Source organism: Bos grunniens, chromosome 11 (assembly GCF_055505025.1).
Source record: "Bos grunniens cultivar Pamir isolate PY7600 chromosome 11, Bosgru_T2T1.0, whole genome shotgun sequence".
Lineage (NCBI taxonomy): Eukaryota > Metazoa > Chordata > Mammalia > Artiodactyla > Bovidae > Bos > Bos grunniens.
The window spans coordinates 97184459-97203169 of record NC_141175.1 but is presented as its reverse complement, the minus strand read 5'-3'; the positions used below and the strand labels follow the sequence as shown (position 1 = coordinate 97203169).

Here is an 18711-nt window from a genome sequence, read left to right as displayed (position 1 = left end):
TAGACATAGCTAAGCCTGTGTAGTTGAAGGATTGATAGGTGACTCCTTCAGTTCCTGCCTCACAAAACAACAGGAATCCAGCAAGATGATGTGTGTGCAAGAGATGTATACTGTGAAATGATATTTCATAATAATTTTGTTAACTAAATGTGTCACATTAATAAAAAGCAGATATTATCATCCTCATCTTCAGATTGGGAAATCAAGGTTCAAAGAGATGTAGTGTGGTACACAGGAATCATGAAGCTAGAAATTGAAAACATCAGTAGACTCCAAAACCCGTGTGTTCCTCTTCCAGTACACTTCTGCCCTTTGTAAGTCATCACCAGTCAGTCATGACCAGCTGGACATGGGCTAAGAATTATATTTTTTCAAGCAGCCAAACTACCTTATGATGAAAGGGATAGGTAGATAGTAGTTACCCCATAATATAATATGCCATAGCATAGGATTATTTGTCCCACCTCCACCCCTTCCTCCAATATGAATATTATTTTGGCCGCCCCTTCCTCCAGTTTTGACTCTAGCAGAACATATACAGGGAATAGAACCATCAAGCTGTGGTGAGAATCAGTAAAAGCCATGCTTCCTTCCCTTGAAAGAATGCATTCTCTGACTCTGAGAGCCTCTGGAGAAGCTATTAGGAGCAAGAGGGTAAAGAGCAGCTGTAGAAATATGACTGTTCTTTGGCTCTTCTTGGCTGGTGCTAAGAACTGGAGCCAAGATCTAAGAGAAAGGAAACAGGCCAAGCCCAGCCTGGTGTGCAGGCTCTGGGGCCTCAGTGCCTTCATCTGCAGAGTGGAAGATGGTTGTCACGTGACAAACTGTTGCCGTTTGCCTGGGATAGAGGGCTTTCCCAGGACGAGGGACACGGAACTGTCAGTGCTAAAGTCGGTCAGTTCAAAGAAAGTCAGGATGTTGGTCACGCTGAGCTGTGAGCTCCTAGGTAGAATAAAAACAGACGCAAAGTCCTTCATGTGGCACATGGTACATTACAGGCACTTGACATACGTTACTTCAATTGATTTGTGTTAACCCAATTTAAAAGCAAGGAGCCCAAATCTTTTTTCCTTTATGAGTAGACCTCTAGTTTGGCTGTTCTCACTGGTACTGAGAAGCTAATGAGATCCTTCTGGAGGGAGGGGTGTGAAAAAGTATTAAGGTCATCTTCTACTTGCCAAGCACTGAACAACTCAAGAGTCACTGAAAGATCAAAACCACCAAGATGAGCAGTAGGGGAGAAAGCGGCTGTTTTCTCCCCAGGTGTTTGAGCCTCATGTGACTTCAAGGCTTTAGGACCAAAAATAGATTTCATATGGTCTTTCCCATTTCTGATAAGGAAGGTGTGAGGGTTGGGACAGAGAACAAATTTATCTCTAAAGCATCTCCTCCACTAAGGGACTCCAACATAGGAACAAAGACAATTGGATTTCTTTTATTTCCTGGAATTATCAACATATACAACATTCAAACAAACAAAAACCCCTATTGGAAGAGAATCCTGAGTTAGTGAACTTTATACCTTAAGGGGAAATTGAGGTTGAAAGTTCAATTTTGCAAGTGAACCAATTAAAGTTCTGATAAATATAAAGTTATTAGGGCTTTCCTGGTGGCTCAGTGGTAAAGAATCCGCCTGCCAATGTGGGTGACACGGGTTCGATCCTTGATCCGGGAAGATCCCGCATGCCATGGAGCAACTAAACCCATGTGCCACAACTATTAAGCCAGTGCTCCAGAGCCCGAGAGCTACAACTACTGTGCTCACACGCCACAGCTTCCGAAGCCCAAGCGCCCTAGAGCCTGTGCTCCACAACCAGAGAAGCCATCGCAATGAGAAACCCGCAACTGCAGCTAGAGAGTTGCCCCTGCTCTGCAAATAGAGAACGCCGTGCAGCAAAAAAAAAAAAAAAAAGGATATCTATATAAAGTTATTATAACACATATGTTACTTGGATTTACCTTACTCCCTGAGAGTTAGCGTCCTCGCCTCTGCATAAACTTCTGTGAATTTCCAGTCCCAGTAGCACTCCTGCTACGAGACCTGCGTGCTGGGCTCACAGTCTCACCATGTCTCACTTCTTGTACCTGTTCTCTGTTCTCACCTCCAGGCAAGCCACAGCTCAGGAATGGGGCTCAGTCCTCCTTTGGTCTCCCCCAAATGGGTCACATCCCACATATAAGTGAGGAGCAGGCTTTCTTGAGGTTCAGAACCATAGAACCTTTTCACCTTGCAGAGATACACAGTTTTTAAAGAGAGGTACTAAATATTTGGGCTTCCCTTGTGGCTCAGCTGGTAAAGAATCTGCCTGCAATGTGGAAGACCTAGGTTCGATCCCTGGGTTGGGAAGATCCTCTGGAGAAGGGAAAGGCTACCCACTCCAGTATTCTGGCCTGGAGAATTCCTTGGACTGTATAGTCCATGGGGTCTCAAAGAGTCAGACACAACTGAGTGACTTTCACTTCACTCATTAAATATTCCCTTTCTTAAAAATCCCGTTGTCACTTGAAATTTCCTACTGGCTGCTTTTCTCTACCATATTTTTGGCAACTCCCACCTCACCCCCACTGCACCTCACCAGTCCCATCACATCTCCTGATTCTCTTCAGCCACCTCCAGCCCCAGCTTCTCCCCTCCCTCTCAGTACATACACTCACTCCCCTCACCCACTTTTTGGTCACATCTGTTTCCCTCTGCCCCACCTCAGCTCACCACCCATTTCTGCACAGCTAAAGACACACAGAGTTGGATACAACTGAGTGACTGAGCACACACACACACACACACACAAACACACAATGTATTAACTAAAGTTAATACAGTCTCACAAAGTCTGTCTCGTCTAAGTTTAGCCCTTTAGCTAGACTTAACATTCTTTTATAACTCTTAAACTTGCAGTTTTTGAGAAGGAATACAGAAGAAAATCTCCATGCCCTAGAATTTCGTATAAGGGAGACTCATGATTAAGAAAGTAATTTGATCACAAGTATCAGAACCTCCTGGAGAGGGAAATGCAACCCACTCCAGTAGTCTTGCCTGGGAAATCCCATGGACAAAGGAGCCTGGCAGGTTACAGTCCACGGGGTCTTGAAAGACTCAGACACGACTTAGCGGCTAAACAACAACAACCAGAAACCTACGTGAGCTGTCTTGAGCAAGGAGGGAGTGAGGGAGGGTAACAGTTTATACTACATGAATAAAGGAGTTTCTCACAGTCCCAAAAGAACAACCAACCAGGCTCAGCAGGAGGATGAACACCCTCAGTCCCCTCTCTGGGACTCGTGGCCTTCCCCCTGCTTCTTCTATAAGTCTGCTTTCTTTCTTGCTGTGTGTAGCCTTTACTGCCTCTCCGCACCTTCAGCTTTCAGTTTGTACGCTCCTTCCATTAGGAAACACCCAGCTATCTCAGAAACCAAATTCAAAATTTCCAGGCTTGAGTCAGGTGTCCAATGAACTGTTCCTGGTTCAATTAACCATGGCCAAGAGGCACAGTTCAGGTACTCCACAGACACAGCCACAGAGCATCATCCCCTGGGTGAGGGAGTGTATGGGCCAGCAGATGACCCGAAGCTACTGATGGTATGATTCCCGCAAAAACTACAGGTTCGCAGATTCTCTTCCCTGCCTTCCCAGAGAGCACATTTTGAGTTTATGGACTGCTCTCTAGGAAAAAAAGAAAAAAAAACAACCCTACTGTCCATGAAACTAGGACTTGGGGCCTTCCTGCCTTCTCTTGAAGACCGCCTCAGATGAATGCAGGCATGACTTTGGAGCCCCCCGTTTCTGTCTCTCCCACTCCTCAGAACTTGGGGACCTTGAACTGTTCTTGATCCCCTTCGTTGCTGTTGTTCAGTTGCTCAGTCGTGTCCAATTCTTTGTGACCCCATGGACCACAGCACACCAGGCTTCCCTGTCCATCACCAACTCCCAGAGCTTGCTCAAATTCATGTTCATTGAGTCAGTGATGCCATCCAACCATCTCTTCCTCTGTCATCCCCTTCTCCTCCTGCCTTCAATTTTTCCCAGCCATCAGGGTCTTTTCTAATGAGTCAGCTCTTCGCCAAAGTATTGGAGCTTCAGCTTCAGCATCAGTCCTTCCAGTGAATATTCAGGGTTAATTTCCTTTCAGATTGATTGGTTGGATCCCCTTGCAGTCCAAGGGACTCTCAAGAGTCTTCTCCAACACCACAGTTCGAAAGCATCAATTCTTCGGTGCTCAGACTTCTTTATGGTCCAAATCTCACATCCATACATGACTACTGGAAAAGCCATACCCAGCTCCATTTCCTTGTTCACGGCTTCTTTCCGCTGAGGCTGGTCCCTGCTGATATACTCATGAGTGTTAAGCAGTGAAATTCATTCACCTGGCGAATGTTTATTGAATGCCCATGCTGTGAACCCTTTTCTGGGGCCAGTAACACAACGTAAGCCAGACAGACCTTGACCTCACCAAGGTGGGTGTCCAGTGACTCACGTGGAGCCTGGGAGAGAGTGCTTCTGAGAAGACTCTGAGCTGAGGACCCCAGGCCCTCACACTGACCTCCTGGTGGTCTTAAACACCTCCTGGGTCTTCTAGGAGTTGAATACCTGCAGGCTGCAGTCCAGTTGCACTCCAGGTGATTTTGTGCTTTGCTCAACTAATGACTGGACAGGTGCCCCCCTCCCTGTCACCAGTAAAAGCATGATTCCGTTTGATTCTTTTTGTGTGTTTCCTCAAGCTTGGTCCTGCCAAGGTTGGATTTCTCCCAGAAACTGCTAGTTTAGTCCACTTGGGCCGTCACTGTGTAACTGTTGCTGTGAGCTCTCGACCAGAGGGGCTCTTATCTGCAGCCTCTCTCATTGGTGGGTGAACTTGCATGTGGGACCTGGAGTGCATTGGAGATGCAGTGAAACCCTGAGGCACGAACCCAGCACATCACTAGATTTCTGTGGGCCCGAGGGAAGGGAGATGGGGAGGGGTAGCACGGGAGTAGTAGTGCTCAGAAACGAGAAGGATTGAGCTCTTGGAATGTTATGAGGGAGGAAAATGTCAGACCTGTTGGTGACATCAATCATAGCAATGTTTACTGGGTGACTGGCATATGCCAAGCACTGTGCCAATCATGTCACATACATCATCTCATTTGATGGTCACCATAATCCAGTAAAGCAGGGGTGACTATTCTCACTTTATAGACGGAGAAACTAAGGCTCAGTCTGCTTAATGCTTTGCCAAGATCCCACTGCCAGTAATTATCAGAGTCGGGAATTGAACCCAGGTCTGAGCTCTTAAAGCACCACATGAATAAAGAGAATCCTCTGGCATCCTTGGTGATCTCTCTGTGGGTGTTCCTCTGGGGTTTCGAGATCAGACACAGCCCCTGACTCAGTGTGGCGTGCAAGGAGGGTCCAGTGGTGTTCAGAAGGAAATGGGCTGGCGCCAGCCACAGTGCAATACAAACAGTAGCCTGAGATCCTTTAGGGGCCCATCTCCTCACTGCCCTGCCCTGCTAAGGAGCCCGCCAAAGCAGGAACTCCTTGGTGGTGGCATTTGCTTGGGGCGTCCGACCTAACCACACAGCCCTGAGCCTCTGCTCCTATGTTCTCGGGTTTAAAGTGGGCACACTTGATCTTTGAGTCTCAGGCCTGAAGATGTGGTAAGGGAGCCAGTGGCAGAGGCAGGGGGTTTGGGGGTTGCAGTGCTAGGTGAGGGTGTCGGCAAACTGCTCTCCTCTAGGCTCCCCTAATTAGGGGCCCAGTTGGGCCTTCTGTGCTATAAACCAGTTCTCAGATTTCTCATCCGTGAAGTGTTTGGATTCAACCATCGCTCAGCTTTCTCCCAGCTCTGAGACTTGGCAAATTCAGGGTTCAGAGCTTCTTGGAGCAGCAGCCACTCATGACCTCTAATCAACCTTGGCACATTCTAAGTACTCAGTAAGTACTTGTTGAACTGAACCCAGGAGATTAGGAGTTTCTCAGCAGAGCAAAATAATTCCCCAGGGGGGTTCACCACTTACCCTGAATGACCAGTTCCCCTGTCCATGGGCTCTCAGAAAACACCCACCAAGTGATATTTGGCATTTTGTCTTGGAAGCAGACTTAGATGGAAAGGATCAGGAGTTGGGTTGTGAAGTAGAGGAAGGGGAGAAACCAGCTTCAGGGGACATTATTGACCAAGGGCAGTTGCTGTGAAACTTGAGACCTCAAAGCACCTCTTCTCATACCACCCCACCTCCACCCTGGGGCTGGAGGACTGAAAGAGGCCGGGCCAGGACCTGCTCCAGCCAGCTCACCTGCAGCCAAGGCCCTAAGGAAGTTCCGGGGAGTCTCAGGGAAAATCCTACCTCTGCCGTTATAAAGGGGCCTGAGGAGAGGTGCCCGGGCTCCCCTAGGGCCCCCAGGCTTGGCGGGAAGGGCTCATGGGGGAGGGGGCAAAAGGGCAGTCCTGCCAGGCCTCTGGCGCCTGCAGGTGCCACCCCCCTGCTGCTGTGGAGACCTGGCTGCCTGCAAGAGGCTCTGCCTCGGCCACCAAGACCTTCTCTCCCCAGTGCATCTGAGAACCTGAGGGTCTTTCCTCTCTTGCTCACTGCTCACTTGCTCTCTCTCTCTCTCTCTGTCTCTCTCTCTCACACACACACACACAATTCTCCTATACTCAGAATATCTTTAATGCACTCTCGATAGTTTTTCCTCTCACGTTTACTACATCTTCTCACATAACGCTCTCCCCACTTCCCCAGTCTTTCACATATTCCTTCTCTCTCTCTCCCTCTCCCTCCCTCTCTCTCTCCCTTTCCCTCTTTTTCCCTCTCCCTCTTCTCCTCTCCCCTCACTTCCCCTGGTGCTTAACTGGAAACAAAAGTGAGTTTGTTGAGCCCTGCTGGTGGGGAAGAGGAGCCAGCGGCAGCAGCCAGGGTGGCAGCAGCGGAAACAGGCTGGGGCCAGAGGCAGTGTCCACAGCCGGAGACCCCAGCGCCCAGCTCTTCCGGGCAACAGGTAATGCTGCAGACAGAGCTGGCTCAGGCATCCTGCTCTTTGTTCTGTCTCATCCTTTCATACCAGCTCCACTTATCTGCCTTCTAATTTGGCCTTGAAGGGGGAGGGGGATTGAAGATTTAGGGAATGGCAGGCACAAAAGGTCCAAGGAATCACGTGCTCTCCTCCTCGGAGAACTGTGTGTGGTCTGATGTGGCTGGAATCCAGGACATGTGGGGTCAACCAAGGGTAGCTGAAGTTAGAATATACAGGGTCCAGGCTGGCTGGGGTGTCTGGATGAGGGATGTGACAGAACCTACCCAGGCAGGTTAGGGCCAGATCATGATGGATGTTTTGAGCCATGTCATAGACCCTAGGCTTTAGATCCTAGAGAGCTATTGACTATTTTTCACCTGAAGAGTAACATGACCAAATTTACATTTGAAGAAAGTAGTACTTGAACTCTCATACCACGGAGAACTGGTTTACCCTCTCAGAATAAAGCAGTCCTAGCCTTCTCCCAATTTAAGGAAAAAATAAGGTTATTTGTTCAACTGTTAAATTTTCGTCTATAAAATTTCTGTAAACCTTTGATGCCTGCCAACAAGTATCAATAATCAATAAAAAGGATGTAAGTTTAAAGTAGTAGAAAAATTCAGAAGTAAAAAATCATTTAAGTAAATGCAGTCCTTGAAGCTATATACAGATAAATTGGTAGTATTTTCTGCTAGTAAAATTATTTCTAACTCATACGCACAATACTTTATGGTGCTGCACCCCAGAATACCATGACTCCCAGAAGTGTGCCAAAGGAGCAGGTTTGAAATGTCTTTAACGCTAACTCTGCTGCTATCTAAGGCATGGGATGGATGGGGCAACAGAGACAGTGGGAGCAGCAGGTGGTTCTTGTGCTGGCAGGAATGTGAGACAATAAAAACCTGAATAAAGGTGGTGGCAATGGTGGGGAAAGGGAAGGGAGCCAAAAAAATAGTCAGGAAGTGAGTGAAAGAAGTTAGTGTCTGATTAGACATGGATGATGAGAGACAAGGAGGCTTCAAGAGTGAGCCCCAAATTTCTCCTCTAGATGGCTGGATAGCTAGGGGCACCATTAGTCAAAACAGAGGAGGATAAGGCTAGGGTGACAGAAGAAGAGAGGCAGAGCTATTTTGAATATGTTGAGGCTGACTCGAGAAGACTGCCAAACTCCCAGATGGAGCAGTACAGTTGGCTGTTGGAAACGCTCAGTACAGTTAGGACCTAGAGACGCTGGTGACCTTGGTTATAGGATGATGCCAGAAAGAATATGAGATGGTCCAGGAAGAGTGTAGAAAGAGGGTAGACAAGAAGGCCAAGGAGGAATCCTGAGGAAGATCAAGATTTAAGTGAGACATGCAAGAGGCACCAGGTTAGGACATTGAGAAGGAGTCCTCAAAGAGATAGGAAAAAATATCTAGAAAGTACTGCCTTAAGACAACCAAGAGCATTTCAGTTCAGAGGATGCAGTCAGCATCACTGATATCTCAGAGAGATAAGCCAGACCATAGCTTCACAGTGCTGTTGATTATTTTGTTTTTACTGACTTACTGATTTGAGAATGAGACAAAAAGAGAGACCTGAGAACAGAGTTAAACTTGGGTGCTTAGCATAAATGAGATTAGCAGGGTACAGTAGGGAGTAGTGGGGAGTATGGCAAACCGCAACGCATATGCTTATCCATCACTCAGCTCTAGCTGATTGTTGCCAAGTAGAAATACGGGCAGTCATCAGGGTGTCTGAATTTTCAAGAAAGCTCTCTATATTTTTACATGAAATCTCATAATTCTTTATGTTAGCAACAATTTAAAAAACTATTATAGTCTATGAGAGCTGAATTAAACACATGTTTGTGCTGCCAGTTTAAAATCTCTGCCTTAGTCAACTTCTTAAGCATGGTGGGGATGAACCAGTTGCAGCATATTGGGAAGTGATTGGTAAGGAGGAAGGAGAGACAGTGAGTGTTAACCACCTCTTCAAGAAGTTCAGGGGAGAGAAGGGGAAAAGAGAACAGGATCAGGCAGGAAGAGCTGTTTACAGGCTGAGAGGAAAAGGGTGGAGGAGAGAAGGTGAAGACCCAGGTAAGGAAAGGCTGGTTGAAGAAATAAGAATCCAATAGAAGGGAACAGATAGGGCCAGGCATGGGCTAGAGGAAGAATTCTTTTGTTCAGAGATAGACTGCAGCAATGGTAAGGACACAGAAGGACTAGAAGGGAGGTAGTTGATGGATTTCATGCCTGGAGGCCTTATTTTCTAGGTGAAGTGGGGTAGGAAATGCATCAAGAGGCTTGCTTAGAGGGACATGGGAAAGGACACTGACAGGAATGAATGGAAGTGACTGTACTTCTGAGACCTGGTAACAGTGGGAACCCTCATTTGTACAGCTGGGTGGTTTTATGCAGAGGGCCTCATGAGCCTGGGTGCTAGCGCTGGTGGCAAGGGGAATTAGCACCTGTTATATTCCAGGCCCTGTGTCTTGTGTATTATTCTCCCTATCTGATTTATTGGGACAACAACCTTGTTCGCTCAGACTGAATTCACTCCTGAGTAAGTAGCACCTCTGAGATTCACACTGACATCTAGCTAGATTGAAAACCCAGAGGGCACCTTGTATCCACCATACCATTGTGTACCACGCTGCCTCTCCCTGCACCCCAGGACACACTTGCAGAGGTCAAGACTGGGCCAATTAGTTCTTGTTTGGGCATCAGCTGTCTGGTGTTACTGGGAAGTCAAAGAGTAAGAGGGTAGAGTCTGTGGTGAAACAGTAGCTAAAATTATTGACTGTTGGGAGTCAATGGAGAAATAAGGGAGGGCCAAAGAGGATGATAAACTGAGGAAACAGAGAAGCTTGGAGGGACAGGAAGACTTGATGAAGCCCAAAGACAGTCAAAAGCAGAGACATTACTTTGCCTGCAAAGGTCCGTATAGTCAAAGATACTGTTTTTCCAGTAGTCGTGTACAGATGTGACAGTTGGATCATAAAGAACGCGGAGTGCTAAAGAATTGATGCTTTTGAAATGTGGTGCTGGAGAAGACTCTTGAGAGTCTCTCAGACTGCAAGGAGATCAGTCAATCCTAAAGGAAATCAACCCTGAATATTCATTGGAAGGACTGGTGCTGAGGCTGAACCTCCAATACTTTGGCCACCTGATGCAAAGAGACTAAAGAGACTCTTTAGAAAAGACCCTCATGCTGGCAAAAATTGAGGGCAGGAAGACAAGGGGGTGGCCAAGGATGAGATGGCTGGATGGCATCACTGACTTAACGGACACGAGTTTGAGCAAGCTCCAGGAGTTGGTGAAGGACAGGGAAGCCTGGTGTGCTGCAGTCCATGGGGTCACAAAGAGTTGGACACAACTGAGCAATTGAACAGCAACAGCAAAAGAGAGTCAGTGAGAGACTGAACTAGGGCAGAGGCAATGGAATTGGTGAGGAAGAAAAGGATTCTCGAAAACTTTTAATACTGCAATGGAGCTGAGAGAAAGAGGTGAGGTGAGAATGATCCAGGATGTCTACCAATGCAGCTGGGTAGACGGTCATGCTTTTGATGCCACATGATATGTGCCTCTGTCTCTGGCTCACCATGCTCTGGGTACCCTAACCAGCACGCTCTACCTCAGACCTTAGGCGTACTCTCAGCACTTGTAGAAGTGGCTCATTCTCATTTTTCAAGTCACAGGTCAAATATACCCTCCTCAGAGAAGCCTTTCTTGATCTTGCTATCTAATGTAGCTTCATGGTCTTTTCTTTTTTTTTCAGAACACTTATCACTGCCTGCAATGACTGTTTATAGATTTGTTTACTTGTTTATTGTCTGTATCTGCCACTGGAGAGGCTCAGGAGATCAAGGATATCTGGGCCTTCTTCACAGCTTTGCTTCCTTGCACCTCGATCAGTGCCTTACACATAGTAGACATTCATTAAATATTAAGCGAGAGAAAGAAGGAAGGGAGGGAGCATGGGAGAGAAGGAGACAGGGAAGACTGGAGAAGTATGTTTGGAGAAGGGTATGTGTTCTGTGTTTGAGTGCTGACCTGAGGTGCCTGAGAGACCCCCAGGAGGCAACACCCCCTGGGCAGCTGGAAAGCAGACTGGGAGGTCAGGGACAGACTGTCATCTTGCCCGTGAAGAAGGTGGGCCCACACGGCACACTGGTGCAAGCACATCCTTTCACAGGGTTGATCACCCCTTTAAGGCCAATGTGGGAGGTGACTCTTTGGGGCCCAGTGGAAAAGGGATCCCTCCGTTATTCTGAAGTTGGGACAGAGTTTTTCTCACCTCGCTTATCTGTTCTGTTCCCTATCCTTACTGCTGCCCTGGCTTTGGCCATTTTCCGTCTTTCTTCAGTGTCAGCTACAAGTCCCTGGAGTCTGAATATGGACTAAATCCTCTCATCTCTTTTATCTGGGAGAATATCCCACCCACATCCACCCACATCCAACTCTAGCTTCACCCAGAAGGTGGACTTAGTCTTACTGAATAGGAAATACTTTCCCCTTGCCCTTGGCTCCTGCTCCATTTCAAGGGCCTCCACCTCCCACAGGGCACTCAGCAGAGCTTGCTGCCCTCCTTTTGCAGGGTCTCCAGCTGCTGAGCAGCTCCAGGACATCCTGGGGGAGGAAGATGAGGCTCCCAACCCCACCCTCTTCACAGAGATGGACACTCTGCAGCATGATGGAGACCAGATGGAGTGGAAGGAGTCGGCCAGGTGAGTCCCTCCCTGGAGGGCGGCAGAGGGGGGCTTCCCACGGCAGTCTGCCTGGGCCCGGGCTGAGCTGACCAGCAGCACCTTGAGTCCTGCCAGGGCACTGCCTGGCCCCCAGAGACCCACCCACCTGCCTTTCCTTGGTGTCCAGAATTGGTGTGGACACGAAGGAGCAAACAGAGACGTATGACTGTCTCATCCTCGAAGACATGAAAGTCCAGGTGGGAAAGTAGAACAGACGCCCGTGAAGCTATGAGAGAATAACACAAGGGCATATGTCCTTTCATGTCAAACTAAATGTTGTGAAAGGGAGAGCACCAAGCAGGCTGGGATAGATGCAAGTGCTGCCTGGAGGAAGGGGAACGTGTCCCGGGAAAACTCCAGTTGGGCGCTCCAGTGGGCACTAGCAAAGGGACTTGGTAGAGTCTGCGGCAGGACAAGCAGAGTGGAGCTATAGAGGCACATGGGGATCAGAGGGAGCTGTGTGTCGGGGCGATAGAAGAGCGAGGAGAGCCAGACGGCTGGAGGGGACCCACACGGTGAAGTCACGGGAGCCAGCAGAGAACCAGGGTAAGGACTAGTGCTGACCGTGCCCTGTGCCCGGGGCACAAGGACTCTGAACTAGACCGATTAGCAATGCCAAATGCTGCCTAGGGCCCAGGGAGAAGGCAGGGTATAAGAAGGGGCAGCAGGAAGGGCCAGCAAGAAGAGGAGGAGCCCTGGGACAGAAGTTGAGAGTCTGGAAGACAATATAACAACGTTCTCCAACTTTTTTGTACTAACGCCCCCACACCCAAATTTGTAATTAAAATTAACTTTGCTCAAGTAGAATTAAATTTTTATTATAATAAGAGAAATGCAATGCTAAGAAATTATATTTTTTCTGGCAGGGTTGAGCTTTGGAGGCCCACAAACAATATTTTAAACTTTTTTGCTCTCCTAAGAATGCTTGGACTTACTGCCAGCTGTGCCCAAGGTGGTTCTGCCCGGGGGCCACCACAGCACCCAGAACCTGGCAGCTGCCCCAATCAGAGCCTGGGCCCCATCCTTACCTACCAAACTCATTCACCTCAGTAGTTGTTCTATAGAACGAGGAGCAGATTTTGACATTCCCAAGCTTCCCCTCCTCCAGTCTATCCTGGGAGGAAAAAGAGGCCATTGAGTGACTAGCAAATTCCTGCAGGCCTCAGAAGCATTGAATTCCTAGCCTCATGGCTGGGCCCAATCCCTGTCCGGAAGGTATAGAGCCTCTTCTTATCAGTCCATTCAAGGAGCCCTTACTGCATGATAACAATTCATGGCTCCTCTCATTCGATCTGCACAATGACCCTGGGGAGGCAGGAAATATTATTATCCTCATTTCATAGTTGAGGATACTGAGATTAATAGTCAGATCAATGCAAGAGTCAGAGCATGCAGGTAGCCAAGTCTGGATGCCAGTCCAGGGCTGTCTGAGTCTCCAACTTGAGTGCTTAGGCGCTTCCTAATGTTTTCCCCATTTTCCCAGCCACCTCTCTCCCCTTCCTTCAACTTCTAGGGACTCTGTTCTGATTTCCAAGGGAGGACTTAAGTCTGGAGGGATTTGACTGCCGTGAGAGATAAACAGGGACAGCCACAGAGCCCAGGACATCCATCTGGGGCTGATAAGTGAGAGGAGGACATTTCAAATGCCCAGAGCCCAGTGTGGGCTACTGTGGCTTAATGCCTCTGAAGGACTTATAACTCCCTGGGCAAATGCCTTTCTTGTCCAAAGCGGGGAATGTTGAGAGAACAAAAGTTGAGAAAGGCCTTCTCCAATGCCCAGTAGGAAGAGGGTGACTTCTCCCCATTCTGGGCAAGGTGTGCATTCAGAACCCCTGGCAGGCCCCCATGAGTGCCTGTCACTCGCACACACAGAACCTTTTCTGAGAAGGCCTGGGGCCCTCAGACACATGGCTGTTGCCATAGATGAGATACCCAGTTTCTAATCTGAGTGTGGAGGCTTAGAGCCTTGCACACAATAGACCCTGAAAGGAAAGTGATAAACTATAGATAATGATGTTTCTGGAAGAAGGCCCCTTATGAAATATAAAGGGGCCTGGCATTGCCATCTGCAATGGGTGTGGGTGTTTCTCCACAGGCAGCTTTCCAAGGACAGTATTTGAAGAGACCTGAGAAGGGCCCCCAGTGTAACCCGAGCAGCTCCTCACAACCACAGTGAGAGGAACCTGGAGGCTGGAGGAAGTCTAACAGCTGAACCCAGTGCCAGGCTGATGGAAAGAGTAGCATCTTGCGGGTCATTTTTGAGGAAGGAAGAATTCGGGGGAGAACCACTCAGTCCTCCTTATCTTGAGCTCCTTTCTCCACCCTTCTTGCCATTTCCTTCTCCAGGGGATCTTCTCGGTCCAAAGATCAAACCTGCGTCTCCCACATTGCAGGCAGATTCTTTCCCATCTCTCCAGCTCACCCTGGCTAGTTTGCAGCTCACTCTTGGAGGTCTGGGCAGAAGGCCTCTGCAGAGGTCAGAGACAAGATTTGGTTGCTGGCCAGCCAGTCCACCTTGGCCTGGACAGCGGTACTGGAGGCTCCTCCTGGCAGACTGCAACAGGAGAGGTGCATGGGGGCCTGTTAGGGGCCTGTCACCCCCACCAGAGAATGGCAAGAATTGCCCTCAGCTGACAGGCTGTGCAATCTACTCAGGAAAGCCAGAGGTCTCAGAAGTTTCCAGAATCTAAGAACCAGCAAATCCCAGTGGGTTCTGAGCCTCCTTGGAATAACAGGAGAAAATGATAGGAGGCAGGAACAACCCCTTCCATGGACACTCAGACCCTGAGAGGGTTGCAGATCTGTACCCACATCAAAGAGATTGGGGGAGGGCACCCTTTAATAAAAGTATTTAATTTGTTGGGAGAGTGCTTGCTTTATTGAGTTAGGAGATTAACAGATGAAAATCTCAAATCCGCAAGGAATTTTCCCCAGCACTGCTTTCTGGGGGTTATTAATTTGGGGGGATGTTTTGGGCCCTTAGAGAAGGAATCACCACTGGACAGATTTAAACGGCTTTTTGAGCTCCACTGAGCCTGGTCCCTGTGTGGATGGTTGGGAGTGTGCATGTGGGCGTCATTTCTAATGTGATCAATGCTGGTAGGTCAGGCTGTTAATAAAATAGATTTTTATCAAGTTTGTCTCTTTAGGGTTCCCGGGAGGGGAGTGCAGCTGGCTCTTTGCTGATACTGACCTTGCCTGAAGGGAGGGTTGGATGGGTGGGGTCGGGGGGACTCCCTCACTGTGAGCAAACAATTTACCCAGGATTCTGTTGTCTCTCAAGCTTGGATCTGCCTGGCCGCAGGGGAGGAAGGGAAGGAGGATGATCTGAGCTGGAAGCCAGGCAGCGCGTGGAGGGGCTTTTGGGGTTACTCAAAAAATAAACATTGGAGCCTTCCCTGAACTCTGAAAGCAAACTCCAGATCCAAGCTGCTTCTGATCTCAACTCAGCAGACCTGAGCTGAAATTGCCAGAATGTTCTTATAAGGCACATACCCTCTGAAAATATTCCTGCCACGATCAGGAAAAGGCAGAAAGAGGGGCAGGAGAAGTAGGTCGGCTTAGTTGCATCAGACCAAATCAGTACATTTTCAAAAGCCCTGAATGGTTCTCCACACCCAGGCAGAAATGCTTTCTCACTCCGTACCTGATGGAAAAGGAAGCCTGAATTTTTCTTCAACCTGAAACTGCTCCTGCTTACAGCCTTGTAGAATGTTCTCCTAACATCATCTGCCCTCTTCATCTGCACCTCAGTCCTCTGGTCTTGCCATTCACCTGGAATCACCCTTAAAGGGCCTGAGATGCCCTCTCTATGTAGAAAGCAAAGGAGGGAGCTGAAAGTTCTTAGCGCAGATATCAACAAATGTCACTCATTCGTTCAACTACTATTTAGTAAGCATATCCTGTAAGATGTGAGCCACGTGCTTAGAGGTCCAAAAAACACGGCAGATGCCATGCCTGTTCACTCAGACTCTCAGTCTAACGGAGCCCGGAGGTAAATAACTAGACGCTTGGTGATGGGGTGCTAAGAAAGCACAGTGTAGGGGCGCCGAACCCAGACAGAAGGGATCAAGGCAGGCATACAGGAAGAAAAGCTGTTCACATAGACCCCTGAAGGGCGAGCCAACGCTAGCCAAGAGAGGGCACAGAAGGGGGACGAGGCCCCCGGAACAGGCGGAGCAGCAACAGGGCAGAAGTTCCCCGTAGCTGCCCTAGAGAGAGTGGCCAATGACGCAGGCCCTGTGCAGACCATGTTGTGGAGTTTGCACTTGATGCTGAGAACTTTGGAGGACCACTGTGGGGTTTGGGCTGGGAGAGGGACAAAACTGTCTGCTTGAGAGAGATCACTCAGGCTTCAGTGTGAGGCAAGCCTGGGCTGGTCCGGAGGCTGGTCCAGGGAGAAGTGATGAGCTGATGAGGTGAGGTGGTGCCCATCTGAATCAAGATGTTGACAATGGAAATAGAAGGTGTGGACTTGAGACACATTTTTATATGTGTGTGTGTGTGTGTGTGTGTATGTGTATATATATATATATATATATATATATATGCATTTCCTTTTAAATATACTTTATTTAAAGCAGTTTTAGATTCACAGCAAAATTGAGCAGAAGGTAGAGTTCTCATGTGTCCCCTGCCCCTACATATTCATAGCCTCCCCCATTATCAACATCCTCCACCAGAGTGGTGCATTTGTCTCTGCTGATGAACCCTGCTGTTGTTCAGTCACTAAGTCATGTCCGACTCCTTGCAACCACATGGACTGCAGCACACCAGGCTCCTCTGTCCACCATCTCTTGGAGCTTGCTCAAATTCAGTCCTTTGAGTCAGTGGTGTTTTCTAATCATCTCATCCTCTACTTCCCCATTCTACTTTTGGCTTCAATCTTTCCCAGCATCTGGGTCTTTTCCAATGAGTTGGCTCTTTGCATCAAGTGGCCAAAGTATTGGAGCTTCAGCTTCAGCATCAGTCCTTCCAATGAATATTCAGGGTTGATTTCCTTTTGGATTGACTGGTTTGATCTCCTTGCAGTCCAAGGGACTCTGGTCTTCTTGAAAACTCAATTCAAAAGCATCAGTTCTTTGGCATGCAGCCTTCTTTATGGTCTAACTCTCGTATCTGTACGTAACTACTGGAAAAACCAGTAGCTTTGTTGTTTTTTAATACTCTGTCTAGATTTGTCGCAAATTTCTTTCCAAGGAGCAAGTGTCTTTAACTTTCATGGCTGCAGTTAGCGTCTGCAGTGACTTTGGAGACCAAGAAAATAAAACCTGTCACTTTTTCCCCTTCTATTTGCCACTAAGTGGTGAGACCAGATGCCATGATTAATGCTGAGTTTCAAGCCAGCTTTTCCATTCTCCTCTTTCATCCTCAAGAGACTCTTTGGTTGCTCTTCATTTTCTGCCATTAAAGTGGTATCATCTGCCTATCTGAAGTTGGTGATATATTTTTGATGAACCTAAATGGACATCATTACCACCCAAAGTCCATAGTTTACATTGGGGATCATATCTGTTACTGTACTTTCTATGGATTTGGATAAACATGTGGTGACATGAATCCACCATTTTAGTATCACATGAGGTAGTTTCACTGCCCTAAAAATTACCCATGTTCTGCCTATTCATCCCCTTTTCCTTCTTAATTTTTGGCAACCACTGGTCTTTTTATTGGATTTGAAACATGCCTTAATAGGACTTAATGACAGATGGCATGTGGGAGAGAAGGATGATCAAGGAGATGCTCAGGTTTCCATCTTGAACAAATTGTTAACTCACGGCCTCAATTTAGGAAATAGAAGAGGAATAGTACAGTTTTGTCCTGTTGGGTGTTTTCTTTTCTTTAGGGGAGGTTGGTGATGAGTTCCATTTTGAACATGTTATGTGTGAGGAAACTCCAAGTGGAGATGTCCAGCAGATCACCATGTAGACACAGAGGTCTGGAGTTCAGTAGAGAAGCATAGGTTTGTGAGTCATCAGAATCTAAATGGAAATCAAAGGAAAGGATAAGGTTGTCCCCAATGTCTGTGAAGTGAGGAGAGCACCCGGGACAGAACCCCCAGGAACAGTAATATTTGAGATGGGCACAGAAAGCAGAACCCACAATGGAGACTGAGAAGGAGCAGCCAGAGAGGTCGGAGGGTGAATGAGAAGAATGCTGTGACCAGGAAACAGGGGCAAGATGGGGGAGTGGCCAAAAAGTGGTGGGAGAACTGCAGAGTACCCATCGGATGAAGAGACATGGGGCCAGTCTCAGGGGAGGGGATGGGGACAGAGGGTGGAGAAGAGTCAGGAGGACCAAGGCGGGTTCTTTTGGACGGTTCTTCTAATGTGCTTGTCTGTGAAGGGCAGGAAGCTGTCAAGGCGAACAAGGGATCACGGAGGCTTTTGTTATTTGAGAGAGATCGGAGCATATTACATGCTGACAGAAAGGGTCCAGATGAAGGAGAGTGGTTTAAAGATTCAAGAAGCAGAGAGGACGTGCAGAATGGAAGGCTCAGGGCCCAGGGCACAGTTTGGGAGCTCCCCGCAGCAGGAAGCCCGCCCTGGCCCCTATGACAGGCCTGAAGGTGCAGAGAGCTGAGCAGTTGCAGCAAGGTTTGGGGGCTCTGGGCAGGAATGGAGAGTTCTTAGCTGATGATTCCCAAACTATATCTCATGTGGAGAGCAGAGTAGAAGAGCTGACTGGAGGAGTTGTAGGTTGCCACGTGGTCCTGAAGCAGGTAAGTAGCTCCAGACACTGGCTATAGTGGAGCCACTGCATGGAGATTTATGGTCAGAGGAAAGATTTTAAGACTGTTTGACTCTGACTTGATGCTTATCTCCTGGTTTGAATAATCATACTATTCATCATTATCAAGCTACTTTCAGTAGCTCAATAGATACATCCAATATCTAACATGGTCCTTCCTTCTCTCTCTACTAGATGAACACTGATACCTGATGCTTATGCTGTGAAGTGAATGTGAAAGTTGCTCAGTCATGTCTTACTCTTT

The 18711-nt window shown here is 48.0% G+C and overlaps 1 protein-coding gene across 2 annotated transcripts in view; it reads left to right on the top strand.

The window, feature by feature from the left end:
* SLC4A5 (solute carrier family 4 member 5) overlaps window positions 1-18711 on the top strand; it is a 125202-nt gene that overhangs the window by 32591 nt on the left and 73900 nt on the right. The window contains exons 1-2 of one of the 2 annotated variants that reach the window (XM_086327666.1): window positions 6870-6973; window positions 11567-11696. In XM_086327666.1, the coding sequence (XP_086183792.1) occupies window positions 11644-11696 (53 nt within the window). In that variant the 5' untranslated portion in view covers window positions 6870-6973; window positions 11567-11643. Of the gene's footprint in view, window positions 1-6869; window positions 6974-11566; window positions 11697-18711 lie in introns of those variants that run through there. The other variant, XM_086327665.1, reaches the window with a different exon arrangement.